At 38.6% G+C, this 22183-nt stretch overlaps 1 protein-coding gene across 2 annotated transcripts; it reads left to right on the top strand.

Annotated features, from left to right (window-relative positions):
- Window positions 1-3654: 3654 nt before the first annotated feature.
- On the top strand, window positions 3655-19549 carry LOC138804339 (sulfotransferase 1C3-like). Of its 2 annotated transcripts, XM_069988635.1 has the most exons (9): window positions 3655-3761; window positions 5713-5815; window positions 6067-6143; window positions 10576-10704; window positions 11472-11569; window positions 14091-14217; window positions 16707-16801; window positions 16957-17137; window positions 18821-19549. In XM_069988635.1, exons 2-9 carry the CDS (start codon window positions 5730-5732, stop codon window positions 18931-18933), a joined length of 906 nt encoding a protein of 301 aa, XP_069844736.1. In that variant the 5' UTR covers window positions 3655-3761; window positions 5713-5729; the 3' UTR covers window positions 18934-19549. The 2 variants fall into 2 exon arrangements, with proteins under 2 accessions (XP_069844736.1, XP_069844737.1); XM_069988636.1 differs by lacking the exons at window positions 5713-5815; window positions 6067-6143 and having other exon boundaries at window positions 3658-3761.
- Window positions 19550-22183: the final 2634 nt, after the last annotated feature.

Below are 22183 nucleotides of genomic sequence, written 5' to 3' on the forward strand. Positions count from 1 at the left end.
ATTAGAGATATGGTACCCAGGAATCATACTCAAGGTGACTATCAGATCTATTTAATATAGAAGAATACATAAATCTTTCCCTCTATCAGATATAGATTTTTAATGTTTTATTTAATAAATTCTTGTAAGGTTCACAGTAAGGTATTTTTTCCTGTACCATGTCTTAAAGGTCTTACAGTCTTAACTTTCTTTAACATTTATGTTTCAACCTGGAGTTGGATAAATTTGTCTAATAAGGGGTTTCAACCAAAATCCTATAGCAAGCATCATCTATGAAAACTCTAAAGACCCTTTGAAGTACAGAGCAAGACCAAGGAAGCCTGCTATGTTCAAGGGGGATGGATTAAATAAGTAATCATTTTTCCAGGCAAGACAATGTGCCAAAGATTTAGTTATACAGTCATGAATTAGAAGTATTAAGAAGCCAGGTGCTGGTAGCTCAGGCCTGTAATCTTAGCAATTCAAGAGGCTAAGATCTGAGGACTGAAGTTCAAAGTCAGCTCAGGCAGGAAAACCCAAGAAACTCTTTTTTTTCCAAGAAACTCTTATCTACAATCAACCAGCAAAAGTTCAAAAGTGTGGCTCAAATATTAATGTGTTAACATTGAGCAAAAAAGCTCGGGGACAACAACCAGGCCCTGAGTTCAAGGCCCAGGACTTGCACCAAATAAATAAACACATACATACATACACATACATACATAAAATTTTTAAATGTGGAGAATTTCAGGTACTGGTCTATGCTTTTTGAAGCTGTTAAAATGAAAACATGCTAAAATGATCTAAAACAAAACCATAGTGTGCGTAATTATTGGGTCATGTGGAGCAGAACAAAGAAAGCACAGGAAAAGACAAAGGATGGGCAGCAGATGAATAAGGCACCCTGAGGCTGAGTCTCTGAATGTTCAGGTCCTCCCTTAAGCAGGAAGTCAGGGCAAAGTAATGCTGTAGGACTTTTTCATGAGAATTATGGACCACCATCAACCATCAACTGTGCTGTTGGCTTCACTCTATCCTAACAGTGTGACCATGTAACCAACAGACCAGCACTGATCTCTTAGTCAAAGTCATCTTATACCTTGATAGCTGAAGTCATTAGCAGACCCTTGGTGTTACTACGGCTCTGCAGTGAAGTTTGAAGTCTGGAATTGTGACACTTCCAGCAAATTTCTTTGGAGGGAGAGGCTCATGATAGCTTTAACTATTCGGGGGCCTTTAGTGGTTCCAGATAAATTTTCGAATTATCTCCTCTCTCTGTAAACAGTCACGTTGGGGTTGTCAGGGTATTGCGCTGCATTTGTAGATCATTTCCATTGGTAGACTAGTCATTTTCACATTATTGATTCTGCCAATCTGGGAACATTGATGTCTTTCTACATCCAAGTATCGTCTTCAATTTCTTTCTTCAGAGTTTTGTAGTTTTTATTTCAGAGGTCCTTCACTTCCTTGGTTAGGTTTGTTCCTTGGTACCTTTTTTTTGGCTATTAAAATGGAGTTGTTCTCCTATTTTCCCTTTCTATCTGCTCATTGTTGCTAGTTTTTGTGTTGATTTTATATCCTGCTACTTTGCTGAAGGTATGTAGCAAATCTAGGAGTTTGTAGATGGAGTCTTCGGATACTTGAGATATAGGATCATGTCATCTACAAATGGTGATAGTGTGACTATTTCCTTTTATAAGGATTCTTTTTATATCTTTTTCTTGCCTTAATGCTTTGGCTAGAAATTCTAAACTGGGGGATGAGGGAGGGTAGCGGGAGGGAGGAGTTGGGGAGGTTGGGAGGGAAGGGATGGTAGGGGAAAATCAAAAGGAGGAGGTAACAATGCTCAATAGGAAATGGACTCACTACTTTCCTCATGTAACTCTTACCCCTGTGTATAGTATCTTTACTATATATATATATATATATATATATATATATATATATATATATATATATATATATATATATATATATATATATAGTAAAGATACTGTTATAAGTGCTATGTGCATGAAGTCGCTTAATGCTTGTACCCAACTTGCCAAGGAATAATTTAAACCTAACAACAGACAATAATTGAGATGTAAGAGGCAATTAAAAGCTCTTTTAAGCAGGGTCCTGGGTCCTTACTCCAGTAGCCCTAGCTACTCAGGAGGCTGAGGTTTGAGGATTATAGTTTGACACCAACCCTGGGTCAGAAAAATCTGAGATGAGGGATTCATGGCCTTATATTTCAGATCAACATAAAGTTTAAAGTGAGTGATTCTAGGGGTAGAAGTGAGAAATACTTAACTCATAATCCAATTCAAATTTTCAACCCTACCTTAGATCAAATTTCACCTAATACCAAAGCCTAATGAGGAATCCATGGACCGCTTCCTCCTGAGTTCTTACAGATGTTTGTCTATAAAATTGTTGTGACTCAATTCAAAATTGAGTTACAGGGATATTTCAGTTTTTGTATGTGTAAAACTACACTTTTCAACAAGCAAACTAAGGACAAGAAGGAAAACTAAAACCAGAACCAATGTGGGGTGCCAAGCCAGAAACTCTGGAGACTGGATTCTCCCTCCCCACAGACAAGCTTGGGTAGTCACAAGAATTGCACTAACTCCAACACACCAAACACACATGAGCATATACACATATTGGGAACTGGTTTATGGTTATGCTACAGGCTTTGTGATAACCTGAAGTGGATTTTCTCCTCAACTATTTTTTTTTCGTGTGTGTGTGCCCATACTGGGCTTAAACTCAGGGCACTGTCCCTTAGCTTTTTCACTCAAGGCTGATTTTCCACCACTTGAGTCGTAGCTCTACTTCTGGCTTTTTGCGATTGTTAGAGATAAGAGTTCCATGGATTTTTCTGCCTTATCTGGCTTCAAACTGGGATTCTCAAATCTCATCCTCATGACTAGCTAGGATTACAATCATGAGCCACCAACACCAGGGTTCTCACCCAATTCCAACAACAAGTTTGGGGAAGAAGGAATAGAATATGTCTTCCACAGGACCAAAAGGGTGAGTTAGAATACTGCAAGTTCCTATTCTGGAACTGAGCTCAAAAGTCCTTGTAGACTTGGATCTACAATGTGTGTGAGGCTGCCCCCATCCAGGATGTCAGTAGGATAAAGAAAGGATTATTGGGTTTTCATTGTATTAGCTCATATTAGTTACACAAGGAGATACGTTATTGTTACATGTCTACTCATTTACAATACATTCCAATACATAATTACAATATTGCATATAAAACAATAAAATATAAAACAATTTCAAAGATCTCATTGCTCTATTTGCATAGTTGCAAGCCATCTATTTCAAATGCATCCATCCTCTTCCATTCTCCTTGTCTGTCCAGATGCCTTGCTCTAGTAACCACCTCAAGATTTTTTTTGTTTTATTACCCTCATTATATCTTCCCACTGGCCCACCTCCAAGCTTCCTACAGTTGGCTAACCTGCATCACTCAACTTGGGGTTTGCTGTAGACCAAAGTGCTAAGCCAGAGTTATAACTGAGGAAATGATTAGCACCTAGTCATGGCATAGCAGAGTGTCTTAGTACAAAGTCCTCCCAAGGGCAACCACCATCCCAAGGCTTTAAGTCATCTTTCTGCTCTACCCCACCCTATTTCTGGCTTTTAAAAGCCCTGCAGAGCAGCAGTCGCCTCTCTTCTGAGCTCTGACTTGCACAGGGTGCCTACAACTTGGCTCTGAATTTTTATAGATCTAAATTTTATCAACCTACGACCACTATCTTTGACCAGTGAACTGCAAGGTAAGCTTGCCAGCTCTGAGAAATGTCATGCTGGACTTTTCTTCCATAGAGGCATAGCAAAGCGCAAAAGCATTCAACTCTCACTAGTGACTGTTTTTGTTTAATGGCTTTAGGCTTGGGATCTTCAGAATTGGATGCTGGAGGGTTGTCCCTCATGTCTAGAGCTTAAACTGAGAGTAATGGCCAAGATTCCCATCTTAGATCTGTTAGTTATTAAAGGACTACTTAAACATTCTAAGTCTCACATCTGTTATCTGTGAAACAGCTACTTACTTGGTAAATTTATTGTAAGAATTAAGAAGAACTTCTTGCCAGGTCCCAATGGCACAGGGCTGTAATCCTAGCTACTCAAGAGGCTGAGATTTGAAGATTGCAATTCAAAGCCAGCCCAGGCAGACAAATCCAAAACTCTCTTATCTCCATTAACCAGCAAAAAGGCAGAATTGATAGCGTGCTAGCTTTTAGTGGAAAAGCCAAACAAGTGCTCAGGACCCTAAGTTTGAGCCCCACTATGGCTCAAAAAATTTTTTCAAGGTGTTTATTAAAATATTATTGAAGTTAGTAGGCAAGATAGCTGTTTTAAAGAACTTTGTATTATTTTGTTTCAGTTTTCTTTGTCAGTCATGCAGTTTGAACTCTGGGCCTGGGTGCTGTCCCTACACTCTTCAGCTCAAGGCAAGCGCTCTACCACTTGAGTCACTTCTGGTTTTCTGGTGGTTTATTGGAGATAAGAGTCTCACAGACTTTCCTGTGTGGGATGGCTTTGAACTGTGATCCTCAAATCTTAGCCTCCTGAGTAGCTAGGATTACAGGCGTGAGCTACCAGTGCCTGGCTTATGGTTATTTTTAACTATTTTTAACTTTTTGTGCCAGTACTGGGACTTGAACTCAGGTCCACATGCTCTTGTTTGGTGTTTTCTGGTCAAAGTTGGTGCTCTACCTATCACTTGAGCCACCATATCCATCTCTTTGCTGGTTAATTGGAGATAAGAGTCTCTCCAATGTATCTTCTTAGGCTGGTTTTGAACCACAATCTTCACATCTCTGAGTAACTAGGATTATAGACATGAGCCACGGTCACAAGGGTAAAAAAAATTTAGTGTGTAACATGATGATTTGAAATATACATACTTTGTTCTTTCCCCAAGAAAGCAGCTGAGTAATAGTACATATTTTTAATTTAACAACAATTCCCAATATGTTAGCGCCATCTCTTTACCCCAAGAAATGGCAAGACAATTATACACTGCGGCAAGAGACTGCAGGATTCTTACCTGGATTTTTCATCATCACCCTCTTTTTCACAAGTCTTTTTTCTCTAACAACTTTTGCCCTACTCATTGCATTCTCAAATTTAAACCCAGTGTTTGGCAAAGTGTAAATTAAGATAAATGGAAAGGCTAGGTGCTAATGGCTCAGACCTGTGTAATCCTAGACATTAATAAGGCTGAGATCTGAGGGTCACAGCTCCAAGCCAAGCCAAGCAAGAAAGTCCATGAGACTCTTATCTCTTAACTGTGGAGCTTGGATCAAGTGGAAGAGTTCCAGCCTTTAGCACAAAAGCAAAGAGGCAGCACATAGGCCCTGAGTTCAAGTCTCCATACCAAAAAAAAAAAAAAAGATGAATAAATTGGAAAAGAAATAAATATTTCCAGAGGAAAAAAAGAAAGGTAGATTTCTGTTACTAGTATTTGGTCATTTCGATTATCTTCACAAGTTGAGTGTAATTCCCATCTTTAGTAATTATTAGTTTATGTCTACTGAAGCATTGGCCAATAATAACCTTAACTTCTTCATCAAATAAATGGAAGTGTTATATTTTATGAAACTCCTTTGAGGATTAAATAAATATGATATATAGAATAACTGATCAATATGCTTTTATAATAGGTTTTATTCATTTTGTGTAATTCAAACAACAGTATGATAGAAATGCTTTATTTTGAATAAGGTTGGCAGTATCAATTCATGATGGCACAGACTGAGAAGACTGAAGAGGAGTCAACCCTACTCAACCTTCTAGAAGTTGATGGCATCATTTTGCCAGTAATATCAAAAGAAATATGGGGGGGCTGGGAAGGTGGCTCAGTGGTAGAGTGCTTGCCTTGCATGCATGAGGCCCTGGGTTCGATTCCTCAGCACCACATAAGCAAAAAGAAAAAAAGCCGGAAGTGGCGCTGTGGCTCAAGTGGTAGAGCGCTAGCCTTGAGCTGAAGAGCTGAGGGACAGCGCCCAGGCCTAGAGTTCAGGCCCCACAACGGGACCAAAAAAAAAAAAAAAAAAAAAAAAAAAAAAAAAAAAAAAAAAAAGAAATATGGGCTCGAGTTTGTAATTTCCAAGCCAGGCCTGATGATCTTATTCTAGCAACTTACCCAAAGTCAGGTAAGTATCAAAACCTTCCAACATGAAACTATTGGATCATCTGTATTGATCAAGGATATATAATTGGGATTTGAAAAGGAGCAATTCTTCATTTGGAAGATCTACTTCTTTTTGTTTTATCAGACTTTCATCATCTCTGGACTGCACCAGTTTTTCATGACATGACTCCTAATTAAAACACATTTCCAAATGCCTTGGAATAGACCAGATAATACCTTCATTCCAGAATCAATAACTTAGATAAAATATCAATAAATCAAAAAATATATGATTTTTCCTACAGTATCAACTTTCATTCAGAGATTTCTATTAAAACAAGTTATACTACAGATAGTTAAGATCTAGTTGTCCAATTGTCCAAAATTCCTGGAATATGTCAATGAAGACCTTTTCCTCTGTTCCAGTTAAATCTCATTCAGAGAAGCCAAAAGAGTTGACCTTTATTTAAGATACACTGAACTGAATATTCCTGAATATTCCTAAGAAACATAAGGGTATCCCTTATGTGTAGAACTTGGTTTTCAAACACTCTTCCTCACCTAAATGATCCAAAGATATTTGGAGAATCTTAGTTCTAAAGAGAGACTGTATGGAATGAACCTAGGATATCTTATTTTCCAGAAAACATGTAAATATTCAAAAATAATGGGTCAGAAGAACTTTAGAGCCAGTTTGAATAGGCTCACAATGGCCAACGGTTAAATAGTTTTAACATCTAAAATAATAATATTGTTAACCCTTAACTGTTAACTTTAAATAAAATCTTTCTGACCAGCAATGATGAGGCTATAGACTAGACTTGTACTCTAATCATAAGCAATTAGAAAACTAGACAAAAGATATGAAACTATTGTTTGCCAACATTGGACCTTAGCTTCTAGTAAGAAGACACTGTGAATGGAGTGTGGTAGCAGGCAAGTCAGGAGCCACGTGGAAGAGTTCTGTGAGTTGTGATGGCTTCATTGAGCAGAGTGGAATGCTAGAGAGGAAGGCATTGCACAAAGAAGACTCATCTCCAATTAACCAGCAAGGAGCTGGAAGTGAAGGCATGGCTCAAGTGGTAGAGCACTAGCCTTGAACAAAAAAACTAAAGAACTAAGGGACAGTGCCCAGGTCCTGAGTTCAAGCCCCAGAATTACTACACGTATGCGGACACATACACACACACACACGCATACACACACAAACATACACACACACACATACACACACTAGCTAAAGGATAGCTCCTAGGCCCTAGTTCAAATCACAGTACTAGATCAAAAAAAAAATAGAAAACATATGTTAGCCTTATTTAAACATTATACAATCTATGAGAGATATATTGAATATATTCCATTAACATGTACTTTTTGTTTTAGTGTTGGTTAGACAATGATTTTAGTATTTTAAATAATATTAAAGTCTTAAAAGAAAATAGCAAAACATTTATTTATAATATTTATATTTATTATATTTATAAGTTATATTTATAAATATAAATTTATAAATTTATTTATAATATAAATAAATTATAAATTTATAAATATTTATAAAATATATATAATACATGGCTGTACCATAAGTATATAATGTGTGTATATCCATATATGTATGTGTGTATAGGTAGAAATGGGCAGACAAGCAGGTAGACCGACAGAGACAGACAGACAGACAAACAGACAGATAACATAGGTACTGGAAGTGGAGCTGTGATTCAAGTGATAGAGCATTAGCCATGAGCTAAATAGCTAAGGATCTGTGCCCAGGCCTTGAGTTCATAATGTAATTCTATGCATGATGAAAAATAAATTCACCTGAGAAGTTCCCTGGCAAAAAATGTTTTACTTGAACCTAATCAAGATCAAATTTCCAGATTACAGAAACAAAAGCAAGAAAAGAGTAGATTAGTTACTATAAAGAAGTAATCAATACATTATATATACATTAAAAACAATAGCAAGAAAGAAAAAACCACTTATGTCCCTATCTTGGGGTTCATTTCACTTCACGTTATCTTATATCATCATATGTACATAACTTTTGACCTCTTCTGCTTGTCCTAGACATACACCATGGGACCTATGTTTCTTTGGGCCTGGCTTACTTCACTTAATATAAATTTTTCCAAGTCTTTCCATTTCCATAACCACATTTTCTTTGTTTCTTTGATATGTTCTTCCCCCGTGGTAGTCACCTGTTGTCACTGTATTTGATTCTGGTGCCCTGCATCTTGTATATAAATTTTTCTAAACTGGGGAGGGGGAGGGAAATAAGAAAATGTTTAAATAAGGATACAGGTTGACCCATTGTAACAATGAAATGTACAAGACACTATATTGAAAAAGAATTTTGCAACTTTGGTCAGGGGAGGGATTTTAGGGGAAAAACAAAGGAGGAGGTAACAATGCTTGATAGGAAAGGTACTCATTATCTTACTCATATAACTATAACTCCTCTGTACAGTATTTTTACAATAAAAAAATTTTTAAAGAAGTAATCAGGCACATTCAAAATACTAGACATACTACTAGACAGATGACTGGTTGTGCAAAATTCAACATCATGAGAAAAAAAAAGTGAAGATGGAATTAGGCTAAGAGACAGGACCTCAAGACCAGTCCATGAGCCAGGCACCCATGGCTCAAGCCTGTAATCTTAGCTACGCAGGAGTCTCAGATCTGAGGATCATGGTCCAAAGCCATCCCAAGCAGAAAAGTCCCCTTGAGACTCTGATCTCCAATTAATCACTCAAAAACCAGAAGTGAATCTGAGGCTTAAAGTGGTACAGTGCTAGCTAGCCTTGAGCAAAAAGAGCTCACAGACAGTGCCCAGGCCCTGAGTGCAAGCCCTACAACTGACAAAACAAAAGTCCTTAAACTTTAACAAAAGATATAAATAACAGTGTTTAGCAACTGGGAAAAACATTTAATACAAAATGAGCCCTTCACAACATTAGGAAATCATTATAAATTAGATGCAATGAGAAATACGGAGGAAACATGATAGAAGAAGGTCATTTTTTAATGTTATTATCTTTAAGTAGCTGTACAAAGGAGTTGGCATTCACCAAAGCAGTTTGAGAATACAGTGCATCTTGATCAATATCACCTTTTAGAAAAGGTCATTTTTAGGCATGAAAGTCATCACAAAGTTACTCTGAAATGATTCCTTCAAACTTGATAGACGATGGATTAGATAAGATAGTTAAGTGATTGGTTGATATATATATATATATATATATATATATATATATATATATATCCACACACATATACCTAATACTTGTATGTATTTGAGACAGAGGAGAAAAGATGGTACATAAGTCAGTTGGTACATTTTTAGGTAGATGATAGATAACCTTGATACAAGTAAGAGATGGTAAATGATAGGTTAGATGAGAAAAAAATCTAAGAGAGCAAGTGGTTTCTTATTTTAATTTTCTTATCTTTAAGTGGTTTTGCAAAAGGTTTCAATTCAGCTTATCAGCTGATGGGAACAGTGCATCTTGTTGTTAATTTTTTTATTTACTTTTAAGTAGCTGTACAAAGAGGTTTCAATTCTACAAGTCAGATTATGAGTATAATGCATCTTGATCGATGTCACCATACCCTCAGCTCTTCCAATTGCAAACATCCCCTCAAGTTACCTGGTTCTATTTTCATGTTTGCACATTGGACATGATGACTGTATTCACCACCTTTCCTTTTGCCAAAAAAAAGTTTTATAAAAAAAAAAGAATTATTTGCCAAGCAACTGTAATGTCTACCACTAAGAATAAAGATGGTGAATGTTGCAGTTGAAAGCCAGCCTGGGTTAAAAGTTCTAAGAATCCATTTCCTAAATATGGAAATATGGTCATGGTAACCTATGCCTGTACTTAGCCAGGAGGTAGGTAGGTAGGTAGATAGATAGATAGATAGATAGATAGATAGATAGATAGATAGATAGATAGATAGATAGATAGATAGATAGATAGATAGATAGATGATAGATAGATAGATAGATAGATAGATAGATAGATAGATAGATAGATAGATAGATAGATTAAAGAAGATAAACCATAAAAAAAAACTCAAAAACACAAAACGCTACTGAGAATCTGGAGCCGTGACAACCAATGGTAGAGCTCTTGCCTAGCAAGCACAAGTCCCTCAGTTCAAACTCCAATACCACCAAAAAAACTTGACATTTTGAGGTATTCTTTATAACATTATGTTCTCTATGTATTTATATATTTCTGACAAAATTTGGAACAAATGCTCCAAGTCGTATCACAGGAAATTTGTGAACACCTCCCCCTGAAGGGAAGGTACACTAAGGAAGCACTCCCTTCCGCCGCCTCAACATTAATCTAATTTCAAAGTGCTTTCAAGTTGCTGTCTCTCTTCAAAATACTCGATTACTTAGGATATCTAAAATCAAAAAAATATATGCTTCTAATTGTTTTCAGGTACAACCTGGACACAGGAAATTTTAGACATGATCCACAATGATGGTGATGTGGCAAAATGCCAACGAGCCACTTCTACAGAAAGACACCCTTTCATTGAGTTAACATTTACCCATAAAGAAAAGCTTGGTGAGTAATATGCAGCAAGAAGGGAAAGGCTTAGGCTAGAAGGTACCAAGGCTATGCTCAAAGTCTTAGGCAGGATTTCCCTGGATGCCTCAACTAGTCTTGTTTTCCATGGGCAACTTGCTCACTGGTGAAGAAGTCAGACCTTAGATTTGGGCAGCAAAGCCTGCTCACGTTCTCTTAGCTGTTGAACTATACCTTCCCTGCAAGTTATTTGTTCTACTTCTTGTTCTTCCCAATGAATTGATGGAGTCCTCCACCTTTTCCTTTCTACTTTCCATGTTGGAATTAGTGGGAGGGATGGAAATTCATGCTGAGCTTATGAAAAGAGTGGAGATGATTTCTGAATAAGAAAGAAGTAAGAGAGTCATGTTTAATAGATGTCCACAGAATTAGCTGAGGATGCTAAAGACTTCTGAGAATGTAAAAGCCCCAAGAATGAGACTGAATAACGGAAGGCTTAGCAGGAGCCAAGCACAGTGGTACATGCCTGTAATTTCTAGCACTGGGAAGGCAGAGGCAGGACCATCATGAGTTCAAGTCCAGCCTGAGCTACATAACAGATTCTATCTACAAAGAAGCAAGGAAGGAAGGAAAGGAGGAAAGGAAGGAGGGAGGGAGAAAATTTATATGTTCTTTTGTATACAACTATTGTCTCTTAGGGAAAAATAAAAATCACCCACTAGATTACTACAGGAATGCAAGTTCAAGGACTTCCCAAGAATGGCAAGAATGAATGGAGAATATGGATTATGTTTTTCTTTCTCTAGATTTGGACTGGGCTAATGAAATGCCCTCACCACGAATGTTAAAAACTCATCTTCCCTCGCATTTAATACCACCAAATATCTGGAAACAAAACTGCAAGGTAAAGAGAGCTAGTTTCTCCTGCTTCCCTTGGATTGGCTACCTAAATGACATAAGTGAAGAAATTTTTCCAAATAATATAGGTACCACTGGGCATCAGTGGTTCACACCTGAAATCCTAGCTACTCAGGAGGCTGATATCTGAGGATCACAGTCCAAAGCCAGCCCTGGCAGGAAAGTCTATAAGACTTATCTCCAAATAACCACCAGAAAACCAGAAGTGGTGCTGTGGCTCAAAGTGGTAGAGCACTAGCCTTGAGCAATAAAGCTCAGTGACAGCACCCAGGTTCAAGACTGAAAAAAAAATAGGTGCCATTTCTATTAAAATCAAGGATTATATACATTTGAAATCTGTAGATATCCATGATTCCTAACATTCTGTTCCTAAGAGCCTATTTCTTTTTTATGCTTTTTTATTGTAAAAATACTGTATAGAGAGGTTACAGTTACAGGAGTGAGGTAATGAGCACATTTCTTATCAAGCCTTGTTACCTCCTCCTTTGTACCATCTCTTCCCTCCCCACCTCCCCAATTCCTCCCCCCACAAAGTTGTAAAGTTGTAAAGTTCATTCTCAACATGGTGTTTTACACACTAAGAGCTTATTTCATACATGCTTTGCTCACCTTACCCAAAACAAAACTCTATGTTACTGCAAGCCAGAAAGTAGAAGGAAGCCGTAGAATGAAAGGAATAAATTAAATTTTTAACCCTTTATCTCTGCTCTGCCGAAGAGATGATCTCATCTGCGAAGCACAAATGTGAAGTCTATCCATCAGCTATACTTTCATACCTCCTCCACACACATGATGAGCAAGTTCAAACCCAGTCATCATGTTTGCCCTCCTTGTCCTATATCTAATCTCTAACAAAGTCTAGTTATTCTTTAACCTTTTTGTTCCTTTTGTTTGATTTGTGCCAGTGCCAGGGATTGCATTCGGGCCTTATGCTGTCACTCAGCTTGATTGCTTACATCTGGTGCAGTACCCCTTGAGCCATGCTTCCAGCCCAGCTTTTGGCTGGTTAATGGAAGATGGAATCTTTTGGACTTTTCTTTCTGACCTGGCTTCAAATTGTAATCCTCTGGCTCTCGGCCTCCTGTAGATAGGATTACAAATGTGAGCCATCAGAACCCAGCAATTTAACCCTTTCTAATCTGTCACTATACTGTGTTATTCCACCTGTCCTGAAATCCCAGTCAATGTTCTCTTTTGAGTCCTAATTTACCTGTCTGCCTTATCTTCTTACCACCTCCAAACTCTGTAGCCAGTAATTTTCCTAAAATGCAAATCTTCCAAAATGCAAATGCACTGCTTTAAATATTTCCAGAGGTAGAGATCAAGTTCAAGTACCATGACTTTCTCTACCTTTGACCTACATTAGCTGCAGATCATCCTTTTTACAGTCCTTTCTCACCACACTCATGCTGAAAATACTACAGATCCATCATACATACAATGGAATATGTGTGTTTGTTGTGTTTGTGTTTCTTCTGTTGTATGTTCCTATATGTTATAAATTTCTCTCTTCTGGCCTCGCTGATAGACTGTAGCTCATTGTGGGAAAGTGACTTAGTTCAGCTTTTTTTTTTTTTTTTTCATTCTAAACAGGGCCTGGCACACAACAGGGCTTCCTTATCTTCTATGCATTTGTTGAATGATTGATGGATCCTAAATTTCCAATCATCTAATTAGCAGGCCACTCTCCCTGGCTGCATGGATTTCTAGGAAGAAGCCAAGGGTAATTCAAGTGTGGAAAAAAGAATAACACATTAACAAAACCATTCTAATCATTGGGAAACCACCTGAGACACCCCTCAGAAGGTGTCTTGTCACTATGTCTGCATTACAGGCAGGACTCAACGCCCATTTCTCTGTTCTAAGCCTGACCAATCAGGCACCAGCCCTATAATAGCAGAAAGTCCCTCCAATTCTAAATCTCTGTTCACCAATTAGCAAAGAGAAATACCTCCTTCTCATTAGCTAGCACTGATGAGTCAAATGAATGATATGAACAAAATGCTTGCTCTTTCCCTAGCCTCTCCTCCATTCAAAGTGGATGACTGCTTTTCAAGTCACCTTCTCTTCTAAATGTCAGGAATGTACAGTTTCTTCCTCTGATCATTCACAGCACCATCTGACCTGCTTCCTCATGCCTATAATCTTTGTATGAACGGGGCATTCTTGTTTTGTCTCTAGACTCCTTTTGTCCATCAGAGTTGCAAGGTCAAAGAGGCTCATTTGTTTTCATTAAGTTTTGTGTTTTTATTTGTTTTTTAAGACAAGGTCTTGATTGGTAGCCCAGGCTGACCTTGAACTATTGATCTTTCAGCTTTCATCTCCTGGTTATAGGCTGGAATTACCAGCCCGCCTAGTGTTTATTTCCTTTAAGCTGACATTGGATGAAGCACTATATACTATTATACGCTATATAAGAAGATGGAGCTACTGATTCCGAACACTCTCCTACAGCATTTCACTCCATCTTATTTTTCTTTGGCTTCCTTCCTGCTCCTTGACTTTAGGTCATCTATGTGGCCAGAAATCCCAAGGACTGTATGGTGTCCTTCTACTACTTCTACAAGATGACCTCAATGCTGCCTGACCCTAAGAGCTGGGAGGATTTCTTTGAGAAGTTCATGGCAGGAAAAGGTGAGTACAACAGGTTTCTAGGTGCTCTGTCTTTTTGGAGGTTCCAGCAATAGGTGCATCTAGAATATGGTAGAAAGTGGTATGAGGTGAAATCCTGAGCAAGCTGGTCCCGTCTTGAAGACCTAGGACTGGGAAAGCCAAGTAAAGGGAATTTTCTCCAAAACTTGATAAGAATGTAAATTGGAATCCTCTGTGAGTATTAGGGCAAATCCTAGATGTAAGCTTCAAGAAATCTTCAGAAACAAGGCGGAGAGTGATTTCATATACAAAGACCTGGAGGGATGGAAGCTCACAAGGTAATGTCCTACTGCCTTGATCTAACAGTGTTGTAAAGTGTAAGGCCTCCATGTGCACTCACCGAAACATTTCATACTACAACGTGTCTTCCCTATCAATCAAAATGTGCAACCATAGGAAATCTCCCTTACTATGGTAGTGCACAGCTGTAATCCCAGCTCCTTGGGAGGTAAAGGCAGATCATAGTTCTAGACCAGCCCAGACACAAGCATGAGGGAAAAAAAATCTGAAAAACAGGGTTGGGAAGGTGGCTCAGTGTTAGAGCGCTTGCCTTGCAAGCATGAGGCCCTGGGTTCGATTCCTCAGCACCACATAAGCAAAAAGGAAAAAGCCGGAAGTGGCACTGTGGCTCAAGTGGTAGAGTGCTAGCCTTGAGCTGAAGAGCTGAGGGACAGTGCCCAGGCCCAGAGTTCAGGCCCCACTACCGGACCCAAAAAAAAAAAAAAAATCTGAAAAACAAACTAAAAGCAAAAGAGAACTGGCTAAGCAAGTGTGAGGCCCAAAGTTCAATACACACAGAGACATGGAAGGAAGGAAGGAAGGAAGGAAGGAAGGAAGGAAGGAAGGAAGGAAGAAAGGAAGGAAGGAAGGAAGGAAGGAAGGAAGGAAGGAAGGAAGGAAGGAAGGAAGGAAGGAAGGAAGGAAGGAAGGGGGGGGGGGAAGATGCCAGGTACCAGTGGCACACAGTTGTAATCTTGACTACTCAGGACACTGAAATTTGAGATCACAGTTCAAGCCAGCCTGGAAAGACAAAACCAAAAGATTTTTTTTGCTGTTGTTCTGGTCTTGGGGCTGGAACTCTGGGCCTGGGTGCTGTCCCTGAACTTCCTTTGCTCAAAGCAAGCTCTCTACCACTTGATCCACAGCACCACATCTGGCTTTTTGGGGTAGTTTATTGGAGATAAGAGTCATGAAATTTCCCTCCAGTACTGGCTTCAAACCATGATCTTCAGATCTCAGCCTCCTGAGTAGCTAGAATTACAGGTGTGAGCCACTGGCACCTGGCTCCAAAAGATTCTTATCTCCAATTAGTCACCAAAAAGCCAGAAGTGGAGCTTAGCTCAAATGGTAGAGTGATAGTCTTGAGTGAAAAAGCTAAGGGACAGCTCCTAGGCCCTGAGTTCAAGCTCCACTACAGAGAGGGAGAGAGAGGGTGAGAGAGAGAGAGAGAGAGAGAGAGAGAGAGAGAGAGAGAGAGAGAGAGAGAGAGAGAGAGAGAGAGAGCGCTCCTCCATCAGAGTTCTAAATTTGAATTAACAGTATGGTCTTTCTACTGAGGAAATTGTACTTCCACAACAAAAACGAACCATTTTGGCCTCACCTTTCAAAAAAGCTGATGACCAAAATTGTCCAAGTGTTAACTCAGACTAACAGGAATCTCAAAACCTTCACTGAAGAAAATGTATCTCAAGAAACTAGGGATGAAAAAAAAAAGAAACTAGGGATGCATAGACAAATCAAGATGGTTTAGATGTTTGTAAGAGCTTTAATGTAGAAGCAGATGCCAGTATTTCATCGTAGCTATGTGAGCAGTACAGACAAACAGATGGGAGTGGTGTGGTGTCATTTAATCACAACATCCAAAATACTTAAACCTTTTATAAACGAAGTATCTATGTTCTGATGTTGGGACTTCTTTGTCCTTGGGAGCTAGTATTTGTCAGGGAAATGGACAAAAGGTTATCAAATTAGGAAGTGAGGTCCGATGACAATTGCCATCTCTTCCTGGCATAATAATAAACACAGGAGAGAGGCCTCTCCTTCTGATGATACTGTACCCGCTTCTGATGCTGCTGCATCTGCTTCTGATGGTTCAGTATCCCTTTCTAATGCTTTGTTTGGCACATGGCTGAAGTGAGAGCCACAGAAGGACCCCATGATTTAGCTGCCTTTATCAGTAGTTGAATTTGAAACTAAGTAGCACTTACCAGGAAAGGTGAAATGTTTCATCTCTTAACTGTTTAAGGTGAGTACCAGGACATAGTATTTGTGGCCAAGTCTCAAGTTACAACTGTACATCACAAATCACTGATTGTAAACTCAGACAGCTTTTACTAGCAGAAAATTAATCCAATTTTGTCACATAAGCTGAGTAAGAGTTACAGAGTTTACTTCAAAGAGATGCTAATTTATCTCATTGCCTTGGGTTTAGCCTTGGTCCTGAAAACTAACAGTTCTCCTGCCTCTTCTAGTGGTTTCTGGGTCCTGGTATGACCATGTGAAAGGGTGGTGGGCTGCAAAAGACAAGTACCAGATCCTCTACCTCTTCTATGAAGATATGAAAAGGGTAAGTCATATTGAGCATGCTTGCTGGACCCAGCAAAGCCCATAGTGATGCCATTCTATCCATTATGAGGACTCCTGCCTGATGAGCTGTCTCTTCAGTAATCAAAGTCCTTTCTTATTTCCTTTTGTTCTAATTCCATCTTCCTCCATGATCAGAATCCAAAGCGTGAGATTCACAAAATATTGGAATTTTTGGGGAAAACTTTGTCAGAGGATGTGATCGATAAGATCATCTACCACACTTCATTTGATGTGATGAAGGAAAATCCCATGGCCAACCAAACTGGTGTACCTACCCACATCTTTGATCACAGCATCTCACATTTCATGAGGAAAGGTTGGTGACATCTCTTTTATTTAACTCAACTCTAAAACGGTATTCTGCCTGGAAAATGAAAATAATTTTTTTGCTGCTACTAGGGCTGGAATTCAGGGCTGGAATGCTGTCCTTTAACTTTTTTACTTAAGGCTGGTGCTCTACCACTTGTGCCACAGCTCCATTTCTGGACTCTTTGCTGGTTAACAAAAGACCATTGTTTCACAGACTTTCCTGCCTTGGCTGGCTTCAAACTACAATTCTCAGATCTCAGCCTTCTAAGTAGCTAGGATTGCAGGTGTGAACCACTAGCTTAAAAATCATTTTAAACCTAGTTTTCAGTAAGAAGTGAGATGGCTCAGTTCAATGTGGACTGTGCTTCCTCTGCCCTGCCTGTTTGGTGAATGGCAGTCCCACTGGTTCCAAGTACACATTGAAGAGTAATCAGAAATCTTTGGAGGACTTGCTGTTGTGTTGACTGCTAGAACCCATGCCCAAACATCTGACTCAATAGGTCTTTAGTGAGTTCTCAGGTAATGCAGATGCTACAAGTCATTTGAAGACTACCTGTAGTCTTCTACAAACATGAAACCCAGATAAATCATAACCTCTTCTCAATGTCTCTTTCATCGTCTGCTCAGCCTTGAACACTCCCTGTTTAGTCAATCACTGTTTTTGTTTAGAAGGTGTCACTGTACAGAAGAGAAAATCATTTTTCAGTTTGGTCTAGCTTGTATTTAGTACAGAATGTTATTCCTGCTTTGGAGATGTGAATAAATACTATCTGAAAGAGAGTGAAGAGAGCATGAAGAAAAAGGAGATTGTATCCTCAAATGGTTAACAGAACTGACACGGAGAAACAGACAAGCAAAATATTAACAAGAGAGTAAATAGGAAGCTCTTTTAGTGGCTCCCTGATATCAGTCCACTCAGATGAACCAAAATTTAAGGTCCAGATTCTCTGGCAACATTCCTGAAGATTCTAATTTGTTATAATCCATAATTTTATATTATTGACAACCACTTTGGGCTAAATCTTTTTGCAGAAAGGTGAGAAAACACTATAAATAATGCCATAGGAGATGGTAGAAAAACAATTCATTCATTCTACATAGGATAGACTACCAAGGTACAGAAGTTGGAGGAATATTATTGATGTCCACATGTCACTTATGAGGAAAGAAGTATCTTCACCTAATAAGAATGATGTTATCAAACAAAATAAGTACTACTTTGTAAGACATTTCACTATGCCTCAAACAACAAAGTATTAGGGCTTGAAGTCCACTAGTAACCAGTTATAGACTTGTGGTTTAATATATCAGATGTGCCAATAGTGGTTACAAAATAGAATAATCCATCCCAGATGGGACACCCAGTGGAGCTTCAGGAATTTGAAAAAGAGGGTTATAAACGTGTTGTGTGTTTTGTAAGGGAGGTACATGAGGAGTAGAGCTAAGAGTGTGTCCATAAACCCAGGGAGAGGGATGGAGAATCATTCTGGAAGAGAAGTTCAGGTAGAGTGGGCTAATAAGCCATTCATGGTGGGAAGAACCAGTAAGATGATCTGAAGAACCATCCATATTGAGAAGGTCAGATAGAGTGGGCTGAGAAGCCATCCATGTTGAGAAGGTCAGGTAGATTGTAGAAAAAGCAGGTGGAAAGGGCTGAGGGACTATTCATGAACTTCTTTTGATCCTTCAGGAATGCCTGGTGACTGGAAGAACCATTTTACTGTGGCTATGAATGAGACTTTTGACAAGCACTATAAGAAGAAGATGGAAGGGACCACTCTGACCTTCTGTACAGAGATATGAGAAGAAAAAAATGGAGAGAGTATTATGTCCCCTTCCAACAATCTACTGGGCATGGGGAAATACTGAATGTTTGTTTGAAATTTGTCTTTTTCCCCCCCCCACAGAATCAGCTAGTCTGACAAAATACTAAAATGTGATTTCAATATTAATCAAATGGCTTCTGTACTAAACAAAATGAGTGAAGATCAGTGTCTCAAAACAATAGGACTTTTTTGAAATGCAAGTATATTTTATTGTATGTGACAGACAAGGCAAAAACAAATAATTGTATCATTCATTCATATGTGTAATATAATATGGTCTTCACAAAAAAAAAAGAGGGGGGCAGGGAGGGAGAGATGGGAAGGTGGGAAGGGATGGGAAGGGGAAACAAAGGAGGAGGCAACAATGCTTGATAAGAAATGTACGCATTACCTTGCCCATGTAATTGTAACCCCTCTGTACAGTATTTTCACAATTTAAAAAAAGTGATCAATTCTGAAATTACTAGATTTGTAAGTTGGATAATTTTACTTAACCAATTTTGGCCTCCGTTCTTTTTGTAATCTGTGGTTGTAATTTTGTCTGCTTATGTAATTGCCTTAGAGCCTAAATAAATGCCAAGCATATAATAATTATTCAATTGGTATTCATAATTAACTAACCCATTCATTATTAACCCATATAATTTATTTGTGTAAAAATTAAATAATTTACTATGAAAAAAATAAGAGGTAGATATCAAAAGCTCCATTAAGAGAAAGGCCGGTGCCTAGGCATTTCTGTATAAAGAATCATTTGCTGTAATAACAGCAGTAATATGGTGGCATTGGAGTCTCATATATCCTTCACTCTCATGGAAACACCAAAGAAACACCAGCACTTGAATTAAAAGAAAATCAGACAGAACCCAAATTAAGATTCCTGCTGAGTGCTGGTGGCTCATGACTGTAATCCTAGCTATTCAGGAAACTGAGATCTTAGGATTTTCATCCAAAGGCAGTCAAAGAGAGTCTTATCTCCAATTAACCACCAAAAAGCTAGAAGTAGAGCTGTTGTTCAAGTGGTAGAACACTGGCCTTGAGCAAAAAACTCAGGAACAGTGCCCAGGCCCTGAATTAAAGTTCCAGGACCAGCACAGAAAGAAAGGAAAGGAAGAAAGAAGGGAGGGAGGAAAGGAAAGAGAGAAGGAGGAAGGGAAAGAGAGAGAGAGGAACAGGAGGAAGAGAGAGAAGGAAAGAGAGAAAGAGAAAAAGAAGGAAGGAAGGAAAGAGAAAGAGAGAAAGAAAGAGAAAGGAAGGAAGGAAGGAAGGAAGGAAAGAAGGAAGGAAGGAAGGAAGGAAGGAAGGAAGGAAGGAAGGAAGGAAGGAAGGAAGGAAAGAAGGATTCTTACCCACTAGATAACTGAGAAAATACCCAAATGAGTAGGAAAGCAGAAAAATACTTTCACACCTGCTCTACTCTGAGCATAGTGCCTTACACTCAAGAAGGAAAGTAACTTCCAGTTCCTTTCTGAAAGTTAAGAAGCTTTTATCATACATTTTGTGCTTGTATTTGCCTGTTTTCTATTAGTATTACAAAACACTTGGTGCTTTGAAAAGAAAGAACTTTGCAGTTCTGGAAATTCAAAAGCCTGATGCCAATTTCTTCTGTTGAGTTCTAGTGAGGGTCTCATGGTTGGCAACAACATCATGGTAAAAAAAAAAAAAGAAAGAAAGAAAGAAAGAAAGAAAGAAAGAAAGAAAGAAAGAAAGAAAGAAAGAAAGAAAGAAAGAAAGAAAGAAAGAAAGAAAGAAAGAAAGAAAAAGAAAAAGAAAAAAAGAAAGAAAGAAAAAAAACATGGGCAGAAAAGATAAGCAGCACATAAACATACAAAAGAAGGATTCAGGAAGATGCCAGACTTGCTTGAAACAAGCTACTCTTGCGAGACTAAAAGTGAGAGGACCCTATCCCCACAAGGAAATCTTTAATACACTTAAAGACCTAATGGCACCCTACAAGGATCCACCTCTTAAAAATCCCACCACAGTTCACCAACACACTGATGACTATGTTTCTGGAAAGTGAACCTTTGGGATGACAAACCCCAGGCACACCACTGCAGGGCCCACACTTAAGACCAGTCTACTAACACTTGGAGATATGATTCTCTTATCTAGTATATATAAATCAACACACAGTCAAAGAAGATAAATATGGAGGAAATACATTCTAAATGGAAGAACAAGATAAATGCTCAGAAGTCAACTGTATTTGTCAGCTTTCATTGCTATAATAAAATACCTAACACAGGCTAATTATAAAGAAGACATCTATATTTAAGCTCACAATTTTGGAGGCAGAAAGTATCATGGTGCTGGCTCTATTGAGAGTCTTCTACCCTTTGCTCCTGGCAGGTGGCTATGGTAGGAGGAAAGTCAGTCAGATTCTCATTTCCAATTAACCACCAAAAAGCTGAAAGTGAAGCTGTCGCTCAAATGGTAGAGCACGAGCCCGGAGCAAAATAAAGCTCAGAGACAGTGCCCAAGCCCTGAATTCAAGCCTGAAGACAAGCACACACACAGACACACACACACACACACACACACACACACACACACACACTCAAAAATCCAATCCAAGGGAAGGATCTGAGGAGAGTAGCGCATGTCTATAATTCTAGCACTCATGAAGCTTAAAGAAGAGAATCATTGGTTTGAGACCAACTTAGGATACACAGTAAGATTTTCTAGTGGTTTATTGGAGAAAAGAGTCTCACAGATGACCAAGAACTTCCCATTTGTCTCCCCCATAGGGAGATGCATCTTAGAAAAATGGACTTTTATCTGTGTTTTTGTTTTGGTGTGACCATCATTAGTAAAACTGACACCTTTCTTCTTATAAGTAAAGATTTTAGCAATACTTGAGTTTGCTTGACATTCTCAGTGATTTCAGTAACAAATATATATATATATATAATTACTAAAATAAATTACATTTATATTTACCAAAAAATAGAATTAAAAAAGTAACAACAAAAAAAAAAGAGTCTCACAGACTTTCCTGCCCAGGCTGAATTTGAACCCAATCCTCTGACCTCAGCCCCCTGAGTAATTAGGATTACAGGCATGAGCCTCCGGCGCCCAGCTCACGGTAAGACTTTTATAAACAAACAAAAAATTCACAAATATGTGGAAATTAAACAATATGCTCCCACCAGGTGCCAGTGGCTCATGCCTGTAATACTAGTTACTCAAGAAGCTGAGATCTGATAAGGGAGCCAAAAAAACAA

Source organism: Dipodomys merriami, unplaced genomic scaffold, assembly GCF_024711535.1.
Source record: "Dipodomys merriami isolate MVZ:Mamm:240054 unplaced genomic scaffold, mDipMer1.0.p SCAF_36, whole genome shotgun sequence".
NCBI lineage: Eukaryota > Metazoa > Chordata > Mammalia > Rodentia > Heteromyidae > Dipodomys > Dipodomys merriami.